The sequence below is a fragment of the Podarcis liolepis genome (genome assembly GCF_965112155.1).
Source record: "Podarcis liolepis genome assembly, chromosome: 9".
NCBI lineage: Eukaryota > Metazoa > Chordata > Lepidosauria > Squamata > Lacertidae > Podarcis > Podarcis liolepis.
In genome coordinates, this window is record NC_139564.1 from 47,106,671 (window position 1) to 47,128,664 (window position 21,994).

General features: G+C 41.2%; 1 protein-coding gene across 2 annotated transcripts in view; it reads right to left on the reverse strand.

Moving 5' to 3' along the window:
* Window positions 1-17,144, reverse strand: part of LOC310714725 (glycine receptor subunit alpha-3) — a 75,712-nt gene extending 58,568 nt beyond the window's left edge. The window contains exon 1 of one of the 2 annotated variants that reach the window (XM_083520312.1): window positions 16,507-17,144. In XM_083520312.1, the coding sequence (XP_083376438.1) occupies window positions 16,507-16,577 (71 nt within the window). In that variant the 5' untranslated portion in view covers window positions 16,578-17,144. The remainder of the gene's footprint in view (window positions 1-16,506) is intronic. The other variant, XM_083520311.1, reaches the window with a different exon arrangement.
* Window positions 17,145-21,994: the final 4,850 nt, after the last annotated feature.

The window sequence follows — 21,994 nt, forward strand, 5'->3', positions numbered from 1 at the left end:
ACAAAGTTCCTCTTCCTTTAAAAGAAGCCTCTGCAGTAGAATTACAACTAAAAGCAACTCTCTCCCAGGCAAAATTGTCATCTTGGCCCAGCATGAAAAGTGTCATTTTTAATATCTTGCTCTTCTTGTGCGTTCTGAACTCTCTGTGACATTCTAAAGGATGTTCACATACACAGAAGATCACAGTCCCAGTATAACCTATTTCAACTACAATGTTAGTTTATTTTTATTTTAAATAGAATTGTTTGTAGGTCCCCTAAAAAGAATCTAGTCAATAAATACAAAGAACGGTTACAGCAGTCTGTGCTGAGAAGAACCCAAAACACCCCTGAAGGGGAAAGAAATGTAGTGTTTGGCTTCATACTATTTTTTACAAGTGCTTGACCCCCTCAATACATCACTTATTACTCATCACAGTATTACTCCAGTTACTAGGAGTCATGCCTGATTAATAAAAAATGTTTCTTTATGAGGCACTCAGTCTCTGCTGTTGCTTCACCTGCTCCCGAGCCTCAACACTAAGAATTAGGTGTGGTGGAAATTTAAAATAAAAACCAGCCTATACTCTGCACAAACTCAGGCATTCTTGATTCTTCATATCTGTAGTACATGACTTGAGTCCTGGCACTGAACTGAAAACAACATGTCTCTTCTAGGCCCAAGTCACTGACACAATGCTGTTGCTTGAGTGCAAAACCAAATGATACCAAGAATCATAGAGTTGGAAGGGACCCTGAGGATCATCTAGTCCAAACCCCTGCAGTGCAGCAATATGAAGCTGTCCCATATAGGGGTCAAACTTGCAACCTTGGCATTATCAGCACCATGCTCTAACCAACCGAGCTATATAGGCTGACATACAGTTGGAAAGGACCTTAATGCACAATGGAAACAAATATGTTGATGCTGAAGATCTGTGCTGTGAACTTACAGCAATAGCTCAAGGACTTCCAAAGTTTATGCCACCACAAGGAGTATTTCTCTTCATATGACAACAAAAATTCCTGGATAATGTGCCTAATGTTTCTGTTGCTCTAAGGGTCCTTCTAAACACCTCCAGTATCAGTGGCATGTGGTAACCGCAGTTTCTGAAAGTGCAAACTTATAAGAACTTACATATGCTCAACAATGTTTCAAAAGAGACTACTTGGTTTGTCAATTATATCATTTGAACATGCTCAAGCATCAGCCCTTGACCTGAAGGAACTAGTGGCCAAATTAGCAAAGGAAAAGGCATGCAAAGTGATATTTTGATGTGCCTAAAATTGAAACTTTTTAGAGACAAGATGATTCAAAAAGATTTGTGTGCTAAAACATCTTCTTCTGCATTTGAGAAACATAATAAAAGATTGTTGTGTTACTTATTCTTGCAATTTAAATGAAATTTAGCAGTTTCAAGTTTTGTGCTTTTCATTCCCCCCCCCCCCAAGGTATCTGTTTTTGAAAATTGAAGATAGAATCAGTGGCGTAGCATGGGTTGTCAGCACCCAGGGCAAGGCAAGTAATTTGCACCCCCTAACCCAGGTAGGGGCAGAGAGCTGCAAGTGCGAGCGCGCCCCCCCAGATGCTGCTCCCAGTGCGGCCGGGCCCCCCCTGCACCCCCCCACGCTACGCCACTGGATAGAATTCTTTTTAGGTGGGATGCAAGTGCTTGCCTTGCCTAGGGCACAAGATAACCCCGGCAGCTGCACTGAACACAATGCATGCTAGAGAGATGACCATCCAACTTTCCCTAACATCAAGGAATCATTTACAGCATTCTGAGGTGCTGTGAAGGAGCCCACCTTGGACCTAAACACCCATATTTCTGGTTTGACTAATGAAAGAGCAAAGCTTCAGCTTGAATGCTTGCTAAAAGCTGGAAAAGACTTTTCAGTGGAGTGTGATAAGTGAATTCATGGAAGAAACACATTCAAGCACAGGCAAATAGGCAAGTACTTACAGTAGATGGGCATTAACAACATCAAAGTTTTATAAGCAGTGCACTGAAGGAAAAACTGATATCAGTTTATGTCTACATCTGACAAAGTATCAGTCTTGTGTGGGCATGCATATTGAATATCAAACATGTATACTACATCTGAAGAACATACCATACTATACTGGTCTGACCACAGCTGGAGAGGACATCATTCTTGAATAGCAGTTAGGAAAAAATGACAGCCACATGTTAAGAAACTGTCCTTCCAAACAGAAACACCCCAAATAATATCAAAGTTTGCTGCTGACAAAGAACTGTGAAGAATACTGCCACCTATATTTGTATTGTCCATTATTAAAAAAAATATTGCAGAATATTTTTAAGGGCAGAAGAAAAACAAACAAACAAGCTTAGGTACTAGTTTCTTCTCCCACCTCTAGATTAGAGACTGGAAGCAATAAATCAGTAAAGTCACCATAAGTGCTTCCTTACCAAGTAAAATCTTAGTATTGTGTTGTTATGGATTTGGGGTGTTCAACTCTCTGCTGAGACCCACCAGATACCCTCACCTGGTTTAGCTGGCCAGTTGAAGCCATTCCCAGGGTGTGGCTGCTGTCACGTACCAACAGCTTCTAGGAGCCACAGGGGAGAGCTGAGTGCAGGGTGGGGACCAAAGGTGGACAAACTATCCCAGAAGGAGCATGATATGTCACCCACCGAAGGTACTACCCCTCCCCGAACACCCCATACACCCCAAATACACAAGCAACATTCCAAACATATAGTACATTGTCCAGAGGCCCCATCCAGCCCCCACAAGGACGACACACAACTAGAAATTTAGTTCTTTATTGGCAAAGCACTAAATTACATCAGCTCCTAAGGCACAAGAATTACATGCTGCACTCCTACTAAAGAGCTTGCTAGGCACGTCCCTCTTCAGACCTGTGCTCCTACCCAACAGTTGGAGCAACAGCGTGCCATGCCCCCTTCAGCACATTTAAACCCCCTCCTCTGACATGGTGTGCACAAGTGTGGCATTCGTACGGAGCCCCTGGTCATTTCACAGACTATTGACCCATACACCACTATTCTGCTGCCACCAACCAGGTTCTCCCCGGTAAATCACTCAGTCTCAGTCAGGTTCTCAAGTTAACAACGAAGATTGTAGTTTATTGCAAACACAAATAAACTTTAAATGCATTTGAAACGCTGTTACCCTTTACGCTCTTAGTCTTATTTTATCCTGTCTCTAACTCTTCTACCTCCCCTCACACAAGAACCAACTGCACTGTCTCTCTATTTCCATCTGTCTTCCAACTGCTTTAACTCCCATCTGCTTTTCCCCAACTGCTTTTTCCCAACTGTCTAAACCTCTGGCTAAGTCTTTTAAAAAACAGGTAGGCTCCACCTCTGGCTTTTCTATTGGTCTACCTATTACCCTTTCTCTCCTCCTGTACAGACATTTCCAAAAGAACGGGCAAATGCCACAACAAGCAACCAGCAACTTCTCCTGCACTGCATCTCCAGCTGTTCCTGGAACTTTAAGCCCTTCCTTGTCCTTGGAAACAGTGGGGGAGGCGATGGAGGAGATTCTAACAGCCCAACTCTCTTTGGGACCGCCTCTTCCACCTCTGCGCCTTCCAGCAACTCTTCCCCCACCTCTGAGTCTTTTCTCCCTGCTTCACAGGTGGAACAAAACCACTCAAATCACTGGCTCAATTCTCTGAATCATTCTCTTGCCCCTCTGCCTCCTCTGCACAACCTTCAGATTCCTGCCTGTTCCTGACATAGTAAAATGCAAAAAACAACAAAACAAAAACATCCCCCCAGCTTTTCAGGTTTTTAGTCCAGTGTCACAATGACTAAGTTATATATGTTTAGCCTAGATGGTAGATTTGCTAGCCTAGCCTAGCTCCACTGTAGGTCACTTCTAGTTACTGTAACATCGGCAAGTGAAGGAGTAAGTAGAAACACAGTTAGCGGCTATGTATTTATATATTTGACAGAAAAACAAACTCATGCAGGGAACCTTAACAAGAAACTAATGAGACATATTTTGCTCACAGATAGTTTCTGTGAAGAATTGCCCAGTTCTATCACATGCTGCCTTTGCAAAACAAGACTCTTTAATGAGTGGTTGCACAATATAAAGGCACATTTCTTTATTACCATTGCAGTTACAGCTTCCATTAGTAATAATGCAAGTTTTATATATGAGGAAGGCATGTAATTATTCTCCTCATGTTCTGCATATCTTTATTAGCAGCTTTAAAAACAACACAACACTTGGACTTCAAGTGTTTAGACCAGCCTTCACCAGCTTGGTTCCTTCTAGATATTTTGGACTACAAACGCCTACCAGTGAGAGCCAGTGTGGTGTAGTAGTTAAGAGTGGTATACTCGTAATCTGGTGAACCGGGTTCGCGTCTCCACTCCTCCACATGCAACTGCTGGGTGACCTTGGGCCAGTCACACTTCTCTGAAGTCTCTCAGCCCCACTCACCTCACAGAGTGTTTGTTGTGGTGGAGGAAGGGAAAGGAGAATGTTAGCAGCTTTGAGACTCCTTCGGGTAGTGATAAAGTGGGATATCAAATTCAAACTCTTCTACCAGCTCCAGCCATCACTCTCATGCCTCTGTGGGGTTGGCAGTCCAATGCATCTAGAGAGCAGTTGGTTGGCAACGGCTGGTCTTAAGAGAAGGTAAAATGGAAACTGGATAGAGGTCACCAAGAGAATTTTCACTAACTTGGCTTTGGAGAGCTACATTGTTTATATGAATGGATGGGAAACATTTTAGTTCCTCTTCCATGCCAGAGATGTGGACAATAACATTTTCTAGCTTCTTGGATTTCAGCAATATGCCAATGAAGGTGAGAAGGAGACACTGCAGCTGGGTCCCTCCCATCAAAGAGATGAATGAAGGTGCCCAACCATACTCCTTTCCCCACAGTTGTAGCCCCTAGGCAATATACAAATATGGTCTTGTCAGAAGCCATCACCTGGCTGATGCTTGGTGGTGCAGATCAGGACCTTCTTAAAGAATTGGTGGGCACTGGAGGCCTATCACATCTGGGGAGTTCTCTGGGGCCATAGAAAGAGATTTCCCCACTCTGCTATAGGTTATACTGGATGTTCTTAGTACCATAATGGAAGGCAGGGGGATCCCATGGGATTTAAACTTAGTGAAAAGCAGTATGTAGAACTTGTAAAATAAAATAAAATAAAAAAGATTTTAAAATGCTGGTTTTAAAAGCTTAGGCTATATTAAAACCAAGGCTATTGATTTTTTCTTTACAAATGCATTGCTATTTCATAATAGCACATTGATTCCAAATGCTAGAAAATTAAACTCCTCTGAATAATTAAACAGGATGATACTGTTTGGTTAAACATTATAACATTATTCATATTTTGAAGAGGAGAGGAATCCCAAAGGCTCCGTCGACATAAAGTGTTCCTGACCAAGAAAGGGTGGGTGGGAGATATCATCAATAAATCATGCTGCACAGAGCTACAACTATTCCATGTTATTTATCAAAATCTATTCTCATCTGAGTGAACTGTAAAACTGAAATACTGCAAAAGGCAAATTACAAGGCTCTCAATGCAGCTGCAATATATATTTTCTTCTTTTGTTTTAATTTATTCCTAAAAGTGAAACAGGATGGTTTAGATCAATAGCCTCCAGATGAGAGATGTAAAACTTCTAGAAAATTTGAAGCCATGGGAATGAAAACCCTTTCATTTTGCTTGTGTATGTGTGTGTAGGAAAAAAGCAGAAATTATATATGCTTCCTTTTTTCATTATAGAGATGGGCAAGCTCTCCCCAGTTTTGGATTAATTTAGAAGTGATACAAGTTATTAAAGAAAAAATCAGCAAGAACTCTGAGACAATCCAAAGCTTAGATAATCATCCCATCCCCTTTTTGCCAGACCTACCAATCACTCAGACAGCTTCCCTCGCAGCCCCCAAACACAATCCCCCTTTCTCTTTATTTTCCAGTGAAGCACTGACATGAACAACAGTAGCACATGGAGACAATGAAGGGATGGAGGTCTTCTCGTTTCTCCTCTCTCTCTTCACCACTAAGGTGTGCTGTGGAACAGCATGCCAGGAAGAAAGTCTAGGTGGCCCTTTGGACTGGTAATTTACCCAGTGGCTACTGCAATGTGAAGACTATTTAGTTTCAAGGGCCACTGTGCCCTTCATCCACAGCATGCCAGAGCACAGAAGCAGGGAGGAGAATATCTCCCCTACCCTCATGTCCTGCTGTTGCTCCTGTTGCCACAAATTTAGTAAAGGAGAGTGGGAGTTTGTTTAAGAGGTGCTGGCAGGAAGGATGTTGACCACTCTTTTGGAGTCAGATTTTAGTCTGAGCTGGAGAAGAATTGAAGGACTTGAAGAAGATTATTTTTCCATTCAGGAGAGCTTTTGCAGCCTCCAAAATTCTCATCTGAGGCTGAGCTTGGAGAAGGTTGCTGGCATCTTGTAATCATTTACCAAAGGTGTCATGGACTTGGAAGACGCTCAAACTCAGGACAAAACAGAGAAACGTGTGAAGGCACGTTTGGCAAACCCTCATCATGATCAACTCCCACCCGGAAACGTATGTCCCCACTGTGGAAGGACGTGTGGATCCAGAATTGGCCTCCACAGTCACTTATGGAGTCACTGTTAATACCGTGTTCATGGAAGACAATCTAACTTGGCTACAAGTGATCACCAAAGAAGAAGAAGAAATCATTTGTGAGGGGAAAGCTACATGATCAATTTGTAATTAGCACACAAATGGTGCAGTCTGTCAACAGCATCTCATCTCTCTGGACTGACTTAAATTTGACCTCTCCCTGGCCAATTTGCTCTGATTTCTGACATGCTGCCACATTCTTTGCAAAACAGAATCAGGTGATGATGAGTATCATGTTCCAGAATCAATGGGGAAAAGCTGGGGCACTTGCTAGACCTATCAAGAGCCCCATCAATGCATCCCAGTGTCATGGCTGTGATGAGTTGTGGCCAAGTAGCCTTTGCAAATGTTACAACACATTTTTTTCATAGGGCTACTCTTGCAGAACAGATGAAAAATGTAGGGGATATTGGATCTTCTAACAAAAAACAAGATGGATGAATAATTCTGTTGATTTTTGCAACCCCTGCACTGGCTCGGTCTTAACTTAAGAATGAAATTTGAGGAGCTGATTCTTACCATTAAAGAGCCCTTGTGTATTTTAAGAATATCTCCTTCTGTAAAATCCCACCCACCCACCCATCCATAAAGATCTAGTGAAGGAGCTGTTTTCATATCCTATCTATGTTGGAGATAAAATTTCTGCAAGGGCAGCATCTTGTCCATAGAGATCCCAACCCTTTGGAACCAATTGACTTACCATCAGAATAAGACTAACCTTAAAATTATAATGGAGCAGCAATGATGCCTTTTGTTATTGGAAGACTTTCTAATACTGTACACTTCATTTTTTATGACCCATGGCTAGTTAGTAGCTTTCTGAAAATATGGCTGACTTATTATTCCTTATGACACTTAAATGACTGTTGAGTTTTTAAACTCTTACTTTATTACTTTGTAAGTGACTTAGAGAAGTGATGATGTATTTCAGTTATCGATAACTGAAATGTGGGGCATGACAGTTTTAAATTAAACTCTGTCTTGAATACATTGGAGGCCCACCAAACTCAATAATTTTCGAAGATAATTCAATAGAAAGATAAATAGTGCTCCAATGGATGGTGGAATTAGTGAGGAATGAATGTTATAATATCTTTACTTCACCGTTCAAGGAGAAATTTAGCCCAGTAAAACCAGCAATCATTACTATTTGGAAACTTGCATTAATACAGGAGTTAACACTTATTTTCTCTGTTAAGTTAGCACATATATGTGTTAGGGGGAATATAAAGTGGGCAGTTAATGTGCATAACAACTTGCCATTGTGCACCTTTACCAGGCCTCATAGAAAAAGTGCAAATAATTTGTCTATGAAGAGGGAATTGTGCAAATTTCCCGGTCAAAATAAACAATCTCCTGCCAGAGCTGGCCTATGAATGATGTGGGGTGAAGCAGCTGCCTCAAATTGCTGAGATGCAAGAGGTAGTATTTCCTACCCTACCCCACTGCTTCAACCACTGGTGGAGAAGCTCTGCTTTGTTGCTGATCTACAGCACCAAAGCTTTCTGGAACGCTCCCCCCCCCACTTGCCAAGCTTTGGCAAGAGTGGAGTGTTCCAGATGCCCTTGCAGAATTCCCACCAGCACCACCCATCAGAAAATACTTTGCAAGGACTTTTCCCTGAGGAAAGGACAGCCACCCCTGGCTCCAACAGGCTCCTGAGAGCATGCATATATTGCCCTAATACTGCACATTACTCTGTCATTACGCATAATCTCTAATAGGCACATTCTCCATAAGACTGCAAATTGGCCAGTAATTTTGCACATTAACTGTTAAACTTACATTGCCCTTAAAATATTTATCTGAAATATATTTATTTTTAAAAAGCAAATAACGTTGTCTTATACAGTGGTACCTCGGGTTAAATACGCTTCAGGTTACAGACTCCGCTAAACCAGAAATAGTACCTCGGGTAAAGAACTTTGCTTCAGGATGAGAACACAAATTGTACTCCGGAGGCACAGCAGCAGCAGGAGTCCCCATTAGCTAAAGTGGTGCTTCAGGTTAAGAACAGTTTCAGGTTAAGAATGAACCTCTGGAACGAATTAAGTACTTAACCCGAGGTACCACTGTACATGGAAACATATGGTACATTTAATTACTCATAATCTGAATTGTGGGCCAACCATACAATTATCATACATGCGCATCATGTAACCCTCTTACAAATAATTATTAATCATATTGACTTAGCTAATAGTATGTACTTGATTCTTTGTACACTGTGTATATTAGTAAAAGTTCTCAATCTATCTGTTAAAAAGATTTATGTTGCCTTTCATCAATACAAGAACCAGAGTGGGGAACAATATAAAAAACCCAAACCTATAAAAGACGCCAGTAAAACCAAAGCCCGCTTCTTAAAACACCAGTAAAAGAAGACAATTTTAAAAGGGTTGACAGAGGTGAAGGCTAAAATAGATATATCTTTATGTATTGAAGTGGGAGAGCATTCCACAAACGGGGTGCCACAATGAAATGAGTGGAATTGACAGTGGAATCAAGAAAGAGTCCCCTTTGCTGCTCCTAAAGCATGGACAGGCTAATAGTGAGGAGCCCTTTTCAGGTATTTATGACAAGGGTGAGAAACTGCACCTGGATGGAGACCAGATCATTCCAGATCATTATCTCTCTCACCACCCATATGCCAAGTTGGACAGGTGTGCAAGTCTGACAACTGGGTGAGTTAGACAAGTGTGCAGGTGACCCTTTTTTTGCTTGCATGATTTGAAATCAAATTGTGAGGGCAAAGGCATTACCTGTGGTCTTGGAAAGCCCCATGGAAGCCCCACCTCTAATCAGCTGGACAGCAGTGCTTGCAACCCTAATTTTGACTGAGTTGGCTTGGCTGAAATGGCCTTGTGGGCACATGGGAAGGCCTGGTGAGCCTAATCAAACCTTCAGGCCAGAGCTTGCACACCCCTGATGTGGGGCTTTAAAAGTAAGCAGCAGGATCTAGTATGGCACAGTTTACTGCATCTTCATGCCTTGCTTCATAATTTCACTTTCCCATAGGGAAATTAGTATTATTTTGGAGGAGTTTGCACATTCTTTGATTGCTTTTCCATGCACAAGTCCATGTAGTATAGAGTCATCAATATCTAAAGTCCTTAATATCTAAAGCTGAAGGGATCAAAACTGACACTAACTTTTGTATTTTTCTTTACTTAACTGGTTTGTGGTTTGGAATTCTAGTGACATGTGTTGTAAAGAATAACAATATTATTTCCAGAGTGACTCACCTCTATTTGTAGAGCAAGTCAGTTAGCTTGGAACATATTAAGAATGGTTAATAATAGGAAAATGAGTTTAGCACAGCATGAGGTGTGAAATGTAAATAGAAATCCAAGCATCATTTTAATTTGGTTGTCTTATAAACTGCCAAGTCCCATGATAGTTTCCAGCCTTGGCTTTTTCTTCATCTGAAAGATGAACTATTTCACTTAGACTTTCCTATGGGCAAGCCGATAATGTGCGTTGAGTCCATGTGTGCAGAATGTGGAATGCAGAGAATTAACAAGGTCTTATGTACCATAGAACAATCACATAGCCACTCTGTAATGTGTCAAAGTCTGCATGGAGCCGTTCAATTTCTAGTTTTGGCATGGCAGTCCCATTGCTCCCATGACTTCAAGAAGAGAGCTTAAGCTAAGTTCATTTTCACTGACTTGGCTAAGATGAAGTCATCTGAAATCTGCAGCTTTGGTCACATTTAGTAATTTTATTATTAGGTTTAAACCTTTTTGTACTGGACATTCAATAGAATATTTAAAAATAATAATAATCACAAAACCATTTAGAAGCCTGTACTGTGCTTCTAAATGAAGCATAGGCAGGAGCAAGATGAGGGGAACCATTTTAATTCCTTTTTGAATGCTTTGTAGGTTGCTACCTTTGTGGCCATCAGAATTCCCAATCCGCTTGCTAGCGCAACATGACCAATGGCATTATGCTGGTAACAGACATATTCCTGACAGTTGTACAAGTGTAGCAATCGACTGTTTGCATGGGCATTGGAGAAAAGATGGTGGGATAAACTAGTACAGGAGATGACACATCTGTGATGCACCATAACAGAGGCCTTGCCTGGTCGCCTGGCTCTATGCAATTCTACACGCCAGTTGTATCAGGGTAAGCCATGCTAATGGGATTTAAACGGACAGGCAGCATAGTAGGCCAGAATTGCTTCACACAGAATGCCTCTGAAGCTATGTCCTAACAAGCCTCGGTGTGCACTTCTGCAGCTACTCATATCTATACATCAGAGTGTGAAAGCGGAAAAATCAAAGGAGATAACAAAATACTGGTTTTCCAAAAGCAGAACAATCCTACTACATTTTCTTTTGATATGAGATATTGTTAGACCAATTTCTGAAACGTATAAGGAAATCATAGCTGACAAATAATTTGAAGCCCTGACCAAGATTTGTGAAGAAAATGAAAAGAATGTGAAAACGAGCATAAAGATTCGTGACAGATTAATTGTACCAATCCTTAGCTTTCTTAATCGTAAAGTAGTGGCAGTAGCAGACAGCTATATAGGAAATACTAAACAATGAACTAAAAGAATAATGGCCTATATAATGTTTTTCCTGTAAAAAACATAGTCAAATAATATGAAAACAGGAAAATCTTTTCTCCAGTTTTCAGATTTTCCCCTCAACAAAAGCATTAACACTATTAATGGGAAGTATTTGATGGCACATCCCTCCCCTATATTGAACTTTTGGAATTAACTTTTTATTTCTGGCTGAAAACCTACTTTAAATGCATCTGCAAAGTTTGAAGGCCATAGAAATCAAATACTTCCCCTTAATAGTGTTAATGCTTTTGAAGACCTTAGAATGGGTCAAAACATTAAAACAAGAACAATAATAAAACCATAACACAACCACAACCATCCTCCAACTATCTGTAAACATAATAATACCCAAGCCAGACATGCAGAGCTGCTTTCTGGGGGGGGGGGGGGACAACAACTAAAAAACAGAGAAGAGTCCTTCAGGTAACCAAGTCCTACACTGCTCAGGAATTTATATGTCAAAACAAAAAACTTGAATCAGGCTTGGTAGAGAATAAGCAGCCAGGACATGTCTTTTCAGACTGGTGTTACATGGCATTACATCTATCAGGTCCATCAAGATCCTGGTATCTGTATTTTGCACTAGCAGCAATCTCCATATAGTATTCGAGGGCAGCTGACATACAGCACATTGTAGCAGTCTAGATGCAAGGTTACTAAGTATAATTACTGTTGCCTGGCTATATCTATTGAGCCATAGCTGAAAACAGGTCCTCTGACCCTTATACTTTTAGCAACAAGGTAGAATCACCTCTAGATTATGTACAAATGCAGATTTAGGACAATGTGACCGGTTCCCCAACACAGGGTGCAGGGGCCAAAGAGGTGTCTTCTGGCCTCCTTCCCAAAGTCTAGCTAGTGCTTGCCCGGCTTTGGAAAGAAGACAGGAGAACTTTAGGACTCTGCCAGAGCCTTGTGCCTCCTTCCCAAAGCCCAGCATCCCCTTTGGAAAGGCAGCTTTGGCCCAAATTTTAGCCTCACACAGGGTGCCATATTACCAAGGTCCCCACCCCTGTAATGCACCTGGTCCTTTAGGTGCAATGCAGGCCCATTTAGAACATACCTACTTCCTGCCTACCTCTTGCTGTTCTGGCTTCTGGCTTACCTACCTACCTTAATGTCTTCCCAGTGTGAGGCAGCCTTCACCAACCTGATGCTCTTCAGATGTTTTGGACTACAACTCCCATCAGTGTTGGCCATCAGAGCCAATGGTCAGGTATAATGGGAGCTGTAACCCAAAATATCTGTAGGGTAATAGGATGACAAAGACTGGTTGAGGTGTGTGTGTGTGTGCGCGCACGTGCGCGCGCAAGCTCCCATGTTCCCTATTTCATTAAATAATCTAAATGTGATACTTTGGTATCAACATCAGTGCTTTTTATTGCTCAGTATTCTCACTCATGGGGAAAAGGAACATAAAGCACTATCCTGGGCATGTTGCCATGCTTCTTATAGTAACTATTTCTAATTATGTTTATACAAGTATATTTATACAACGTTTATAAAATCTTGCAGTGTGGAGTGCTCCAGTTCATGAGTTCAGCTAGCCAACCATGTGGTCTTCTAGGCTACTCCATTCCATTCCCTGTTCCAACATTTAGCATTCCATTACTACTGAACATTCACAGTCCTCCTTTGGCTGTTTAGTCCCCCCACCCCAATATTTTTGGTAGTTCTGCAAACCTTGGGGACCCCTGGGCATACAGATACTGCTCTCTTGTTTTTCAGTGGCCTTGAATTGGCTACAGTCTTTTCAGCACCCATCAGATGAGTTTGCTATTAGAGTTTGTGATATGCCAGAAATTTCCATCCACATAATTTCACTCAGTCTCACTTCACTCTGGGTGTTATGTCTTAAAACTGCACAAACTCCTTCCCTTCTCATCTCATCCCATGCCTGTTCTCTGTCTTTTATTTTGTTCTATAAAACCTTTAATTATCATAGGATGAACACATAGTGAATCCAAAGCAGCGAGAATATAACTCATGCTTTGTATGGTTTGGTAAACAGTAGTCTTATATTTCACACAGGGATGCATTTAAAAGACTATTTCACCACACAGAATAATGCAGCAAAAAAAGAAAAGAGTCTGCTTCTGGAGATTTTTCACATAATACATATTCTGGCGAATTTCTTGTAAGAATGGCTGGATGAGAACATACACCTCCAAGTGAAAATTAGTTCTAACTTTAAATTATAGGATGATAGCTCTTATATTCTATGCTCCTACGTTATTGCTCAACACACCCACTCGCTCCATTTCCCTGTTGTGACTCAAGAACAGATCCCTCAAACTAGAGGTCACTCTCACTTGTCACAAACACTTTTATATGCGTCATTACCTCTCAACTATTGTCTGAGATTATTTCTCTCTCACTCAGATAGGGGGCTGAAGCATTGTGGCATCTATATATAAAAAAAGCAAAATGTACTCTTCTCATTATTGTTGGCTTTTTTTTTTAAAAAAAAGGAAAGTATATTACCTCTAAGTTTTGGCACATTTGCAAAATTTTATCCAAAATTAGAAATACATTTTCCACAAAAAGATCAGAGGTATTGTCTACTGATCTTCAGCATATACAGGTCTGCTGGCCCCTACGTATTGGACATGGAATGGGGTGATATTAGGCACATTTGACTAATTTTGAGACTACTGCCTCTACTCTCCAAACAAGTGGGGCACATGGCAAAAAAGCAGGTGAGGAGTGTTTCTGTTCTAGGTTCAAGCCATAACATCTCCCTCTCCCCAGTTGTTCTTTTCCCTTCCAACAAGCAGTTAACATTCCATGCCCAATGAGCATGCTCAATTGTCATTGAGATGGTATGCCCCTCTCCATTTTGGGGTTTTCCTTGGGCTGGGTTGAGGGTTTTTTTTCTTTGGGGGAGCAAGCTGGACATGATCTCAGTCCCATTATATTCTTAATTTTTCAGTTGATGCCTACAGACAGTTCTGTCTCCAGTACCAGAGGCATTAAGTAACTTCTCAGTGTTATCGAAAAAGTGACTTACTCAAATAGGTAGACAAATACAAATATCTTCTTGTATTCCAGGCATCCCACTCTGTTGTCCGTCCGTCCCCCTCCCAAAGTTGTATGGTTATCCCCCTCTCATCAATTCAACATTCTGTCCCCCACAAAATTAAATATTGTCATTCCCAGAACCTCTCTCATTCTCTTAGAATGGCAATGGCGCCCACAAGAGAAGTGCTGGAACCCACCCGAGAAGTGCCAGAACTGAGTTCCTGTGAGTTCCCCCTGAAAAAGCCCTGCCTGTGTGTATCTCTGGGTTCTGCTGTGTCTGCAAGTATTCCGTCTTGTGCATCAGTGGTTCACATAAGCACAAACGTGGGAAGACTCAGATTACTATTAGCATATAGACTAGTACCTCACTTTTTAATAGTATACCAGGAATTCTCTCACTCTAGGAAAAACCAGGTGCACCTACGTCCCATCAAAGTAAGTGGATTTTAAGCGTGTGCACTTTTTATTTCAAGAGATTTATATACATTTCTTGCTGCTTCCTAATAATTTTTGTCATACATTAAAAAACACATCTGCTTTAGTAAAATAAAATTAACAGCTAAAGCTGAAATATGTGGCTTGTAAATAACATGCCAATGGCACACCTAGTGAGGGCTCATTTCATTTCATTTCCCCCTCTAGCTCTGCATGTCCTCACAATGTTGTGCACTTTCCCCATAACAACCTGATTAGGAGTTCCTCCCTTTGACCCTCTCACCCTTCCTAGTACCATCATAGCTATTATCTTTTAACCAGAGTTTGATCATTTTACCAGTCTGTGAAAGTGAAATTAAATGAGTCCATCCTGGCTGGTGGTCAACTGAAGTTATAACCCAATAACCTCTGGAGTCAATATGAACTTGAAATGAGTTGGGGGTGCAAGGCTTCAAGTATAATTGCCCTGTTGACTTCTGCTTCTCAGAAATGCACCTAGTATAGTACCACTGAATAAAAATGGTTTAAAGAGCCCTTTGTAATACCCTTTCACCAAGTTGAGAATGGAGGCTCAGTTACTTGTTTTGTACATGAGCCCTTCAAAAAAAACAAAATTTCTCTTACCAGCCATGCCATAAAATAATCACCAGATCTACTTCATACCATTCCCTTCCATTAATGTTATAACCATCATGACATTGAGGCACAACCTAAAGAAATTAGTTTTGCATTTCATAATGCAGATTAGCAGCTTAAGAACATGCAGACAAACATGCAGAAGCTCCAGGTGATACTTGCTAATTTCAGGGGTCCCTCCATGTTTTTGTAGCACAGCTCATGAATATTTGTATGTGGAAAAGAATTTCACTTACACAACAGTTTTCTTCCTGCTTGTTTTTTTATTTGAATATGCATATGTGCATAATATTTCAACATCTCATGCTTGTTTGTCATGTATGCTGTATGGAAAGTTCTTCAGATAAAAACATGAGTAGCCTAATATTTCTATTATTTTGGCATGCTTTTCTTTACAATAGCTGGGTATCACTGTTTTGAATTTTATTTTTATCATGAAGGGTTATATATATATAGCTTGGATACTCTTTTAAGTCCTCACTTAGTTCTAGTTTTTATGGTTAGGTACTTGAGTTGGATTTTAAATAAGTTAAAATTGTTAGATTTAAGCCAATTTTGATGCATTTTATTTTAATAAAACTAAACTGGCTTAAATTCAGACATTTAAACTGAACTGTGGGATGGGCTATAATCATTATTTTTAGGGTTCTGTGTGAAATATCCCAAGTGAGAGTGGGGCAACCCACTAAAATACACATTTGAATATCTGGCACAGAGAGCACACAGTGTAGTTTGGGGAAAACCATCCAATATCAAATTCTTTCTTTTCTTTGTGAAGCTGGCAGCTACTGGGACCTGGGATTGGCTCTTCGGGATTAATTGTCATATATTTATTTCAGTGTGAAAGAATAACAGAGATATTTCTAGTTCTGAATAAACACTGTACAATTCAAATATTGCTCAGTAATATTCTGTGCTTCGTAACAGAATAGCGGACAAAACAGGATACAGAACTCCAGGAGAACCAAACTTGGGGAGGGGGAGGCGAAATTTAAACGTCAGGCACAGGAGTACAAAACAACAATGGTATGGGATGCAAGAGACTATTGCACAACAGTATCAGAATGTCCACATAAATCTCGCTTGCTAGTCGACGTCTGTGGGGGCATTACGAGTGGAAGAGGCATTTTCCACAGCTCCGTCCATGAGTCCCGTTGCCTCTGCCGCGCAATCACACCAAGTAAGGCACATCTGGGAGATCTAGCGGAGACTCACCTGAGCAGCACCGCAGCTTCCCACAGATAGAATCCCGAGACAGCTGCACGCAGGTATCTAATCCGGGCCATGATATGGTGAGGAATTCACAACCTCCTCCCAAGCGAACGTGTCCGAGTCATGAGGGAATCCAGGAGGAAAAGCGGAGGAAGGGAGAGTTCAGCCTGAGAGCTCTTGGAGAGGCTGCCGAGTGTTCAGCACCTCGGAGAGCTCCCCGGAACCCTCCAGCACCTGTAAATCCAATCGCGCGAGCACGCCTCTGCCCCGGGTCGTCTATTCTCCAGCGCCTGGGACTTCGGGCATTTTGGGGTGGTTGTTGTTGGCAACCAGCTCGCCAAGGGTTGCGCTGTGCATTTAAAGAGAGAGGCTGATCCCAGGGGGAAAGACCAGGCGGTCGAGCAGAGGCATCGGGAGAAGTGAAGCAGCGGCAGGGAAGACCTACTTTCCGTCTTCGCTTCCTTCGGTCCTTCCTTCTCCGGCCAGAAGCCAGCTCGCCACATTCCTGAACACTGGGAATGCCAGGGCTCGGGAGGGGAGGAGAGGGGAGGGGGCGGAGACGGAATCAAAGCAGTGGACTTTCCTCAGCCAGTCAGGGGAGCTCCCAGGACGACGGAGCAGATAGGCAGAGCTGCCTCGCGAAGACGCAGAAAGGGGCGCTCAGTGGGAGCGCGTTTGCACAGAAGCACGGGGATTGACGAGGGATCGGATCCTCTAGGCAAGGATGCTGTGGAGTAGAACGGAGGAAAGGATTCCCAACCGCCTCAAGGAGGAGGAGGAGGAGGAGGAGGAGGAGGAGGAGGAGGAGGAGGAGGAGGAGGAGGAGGAGGAGGAGGAGGGAGATGAGGGGAAATGTTGTTTGGGAAGGGGATTGCTCCTTACTGTTGCGGAAAGACAAGAAAGACCTTGCTCGAAGGGACACTTGTCCCCTTAGTGCTTTGTCTCTTCATGACGGGAAAGTTTATGTTGTGCAATGGTGTTGTGGATGCAGTGGGGTCTCTCTCTCTCTCTGTGTGTGTGTGTGTGTGTGTGTAAACATCTGGAACAAATGTGGTGAGGTTGTCATGATTCTCCGGGTCGAAGATGTTGATGGATGACTCGCCCTAGAGTTCAGAAAGAGGACTGTTACAGTCACTAAGTGTGGCGAGTAACCATCAATGTCCAGCGCAATCTGTTATCTAAAATGAAGAAGGGAGGGAGAGAGAAGGATCGGCAGTACAATCTGTGCATGTTTGCTCAGGAATGTCCTCCTGTATTTAGCAGGGTTTACTCAGTAACTGATTTCAGGATCTCAGCCCACATGTGTATATTGGTGGTGGAGCCGCTTCTACTGTTATCTTCATTGACAAAGCAACATGAACAACCTTCTTCTCTGAGGATGGTTGGGATGCATACAAATTGGCTTCTGCTCTTTTTGGTAGCATATCAGTTAAATTATAAAATTAGACCAATTTAATGACTTGGTTTAAAAAACACACACACAGGCACAGTACTCAAATTTGGTTTTAGGCATTCTTCCTCACATTCATCTTGGGCAATGAATCCACCCACTACAAGAATAATGTTAGAAATTGTTTTCCATTAAAATAACATTCTATTATTTTAGGCTGCATTACTAACTCTGTACTTGCATATAAACCCCACTGAATTTCAATGGAACTTACTTCTGAGCAGGCATGATAAGGATTGTGCTGTTAGTTATGTAAACATTGGGGGCTGGCCAATGTTGGTTATACTCAGAGTAGATGTACTGAAATTAACTGGAGTAAATTAATTTCAATGAGTCTTCTTTGAGTAAAAGTTAGTTGGATTCAATCTCTTCTTTTTAAGAAACTCTGAACTGGCACTTTAAGAGAAATGTAAAAAAATGATTCAAATTAGTTTCTACAATCAGCTTCGATAAGCATGTGCATGTATCAAAGGTGAGAAAAGAGGCATAAAACACATCTCCTCATATTTGGAGTACTAACTTTTTTAACTAAGCCATTTAATTTGTCCTGTTTCCCACAGAGACTTAAGCAGATGTGTTTTTCTTTTCACAGTATTAATTAAAACTACTATCAGGAGGTTTCTAGTGTAAATAGGCTGCAGTTATAATTTATATACACCATCCTAAGTATGCCTTATTCAACACTATGGAAATTCTTAAAGAGAAAGCATGTTGTAAGTAGTGGTTTTTCTCATTGTTAAATTCACTAGGCATATTTTGAATTGGTGCACTGATTGCCTTGTTTTTTGTTTTTAAACTTATAGAATGGGGAGCTTGTGGAATGGGGAAATGCCTGCAGTATTGTATTAAAAAAATCTCTTTGAACACACACAAGACAGAGGATGCACAGTACATTCAAACTTTCCATATTTTTCTGGTTTAGACTGTGTAGTCACAACCTATTTGTTTGTGGCTGGGATGGAGAATCTGTGACACTTTAGATGTTGTGTACGACACTCACATCCTTTTACTGTTTCTTTCATTGTTAACGCCACTAGACATATTTCCTGGTTAAATTCTTGACCATTGGCCATAATGGTGGCAGCTGATGGGTTGGAGACCAGCAACTTCTGGAGGGACATAGGTTTCTCATACCTTAGGGTATGATCCAGGCAAAGTTAAGCACTTAACACCTACTGGGAAAAGCATGTGCTCTTCACATGTAAATCAACAGGATTTAAAAGTACAGTGGTACCTCGGGTTAAGTACTTAATTCTTTCCAGAGGTCCATTCTTAACCTGAAACAGTTCTTAACCTGAAGCACCACTTTAGCTAATGGGGCCTCCTGATGCCACCACGCCGCCAGAGCACGATTTCTGTTCTCATCCTGTAAAGTTCTTAACCTGAAGCACTATTTCTGGGTTAGCGGAGTCTGTAACCTGAAGCGTATGTAACCTGAAGAGTATGTAACCCAAGATACCACTGTATACATCCCCCCCCAGGTTGTATACTGATTTGTACTTTTTATTCCTACACCAACTCATAAAAACTAAAACTGACAAAGGATCAAAAGAAAACCTAATCAAGTGCCGAGCAATGCCTGGGTTCTATTGGACTGCACAGCTATTTACACGGATCCAAGGAACCTTTGGGTTTGTTAGCCCTGTGCTAGATAGTACACTTTTTAAAAACAACAACAATAAACTAATGGAATTTTTCAAAAAAACCAAACCATGTTATTGTATAGGCCATGGGTCTGCTATTCAAAGGGGGGGGGGGAATCCAAAACTACTTCTTGAGTTCACCTAAAATTTATTATTATTATTAACCAGGGTTTATTAGTCAACTGACTGTAATACATACCAGTAATCTTAGTGCCTGGAGTGTGAGAGCAAGCTTCATTCTTTCATCCTTCTGTAGCAGCAACATAAATAAGTGGGCAGCAGAAAGTTGGAGACTAAAGGAAGGGAAGGCTGGAAAGGTTTCAGTTTTTCCTCAGAATCAGATCTGAGCTAGAATATAATTTAGGTAGTCAAAATACTAACCACAAAATACTAACCATCGCGGTCATGTGGCTGTTCCCCCTCAAAGTAGGGGGCAAGTCGACACCTCTGATTGCAGCTTGCTTGATTGTTTTGTTTAACTAGGAAGCAAGCCTTGTTCATCTTGAAGTCACAAAGGTGATGTGTGCATGTAATTGAGTTCTGTGATGTGTCTGACAATTTTCCAGCTATCATTTATACACACAAAATTGTTCCAGTGTTTGGACAGGGCTCAGAGTACTCTCCCTGTTTCAAGTGTTTGCTAAAGCCCATCTTAAAGATTAAAATTCCCACACAGTGCCATCCCAGCACAACTAGCTATGAGAGACTACTACTTTATGGAATGATGGAGAACAGACAGAATTAACTGCTTAAAGGTCCAGGCCCACAGAATTTCTAGGCATTATCTGGGCATGAGCAGTTCAATTGCTGGGCACCTCCTTGAAATCTAACCTCCTTAAAATCACGATGGTCTTTTGTGCTATGGCATTATAGCCCTCTTGATATTCCTGAACTCCAATTCCCATCAACCCAGACAAGCATAAGATGATGGGAGTTGTAGTGTAACAACCTCTGGAAGGTCACAAGTTTCCCATCACTTGTCTAGATCATTTACATGCCAACTATTTGCATAAATCTTAAAGAACTATTTGTGGCGAAAGGTGTAAAAAGAAAATAGTTTGTCTTACTCACTATGAATGGCTGGTGCAGTCATGTTGAGTGATTAACTAGGGTACCCAGTTAAAACAACAAGAGAAATGGGTTTCTAACTTGAGAATTCAAGAAAGAAAAGAAAGGAAAGAAATTGTGTCTTCACAGTTACAACCCCCAGTGGAAATTATACCAGTATAATGTAGGGCTTAGGTTTCCTGATGTCCTTAATATCTACAGGCTTATCTAGTTGAATGGTCTGTTCCCAGAGAATGATAGATTCAGATGGCTTTGTGATGGTTCTTCAGCACTTTCTTTTTGCCATTGCTTGCCATTGAGTTCAAGTTCTTGACAATATTGAGGATGCAGTAGTGTCTTGACGAAACCACTCACCTGGTTTTCTGAGAAACTACAGGTAGTGAAATGGAGGGATGATGGTAGACCAATTGGAGAGGGAAAACTAATGACCGATCTGATGAAACACAGGTTTTGTCTCACTTACAGGCCCACTCCATGGTGATGATGGTGGCAAAAACTTTCCTACCACCATTTCGATTGCACTGTCAGTCAACATAGTGATTTTATGCATGTCTGTTCAGAAGTAGCCTCCACAGAGTTCAACAGAGCTTACTCCCAGCTCAGTGTATATAGGGCTAAAGACTAAAATGTCAAACTGAACTGTGACAGCAAAGCTTCATTTGATCCAATACTTGTTTCTCTTCTGTTCAGATAATTAATGCCTGTTGCTTAAACTGATTCTCCTCTTCTGAGATGATAGATGAGAGGATAGGTGTTATTTCTATTTGCTATGTTCCTCCTCATAAACCTCTGACTGCTGAAGGTCTGGAATGATAGATAATGTTCTAAGCCCCCTAAACAAGATGGTATGAAACATAATCCATTATGTTTGATCTCCAGTAGCCTAGTCCAATGAAAAATACTATATTGCAATGAATTATGCAGTTCATATTTTCGTGTTTATTTTTAAAGTTAAGAATGGTTTAGTTATGTCAGTTATGGTGGTTTTCTCGACCCCAAAGTTTCCTCAAGATGTAACTCAATCAAGTGTGCAAGCCCAGAGGCTTTAAGCTATCATTAAACATACAACCACAGAGAAAATGTCCTTTGATTAATACTGCCTCACAATTCAAGAGACCAAAGAAACAGAAAGGACTGAGGGCAATAGTTGTTTAAAGTTTCATACAATGACACTGATCCTGAAAGCAATTCAGGATACAAGCCTAATAATTCTTACTCGAAATATCAATGAAATTAGTAAGACTTACTTCTCAACAAACCTACTTAGAACTAGGCTCAAGACACTGATTTCTACTGTATGTAGCAGCTCATGTTAATTTTAGAGTAAGCA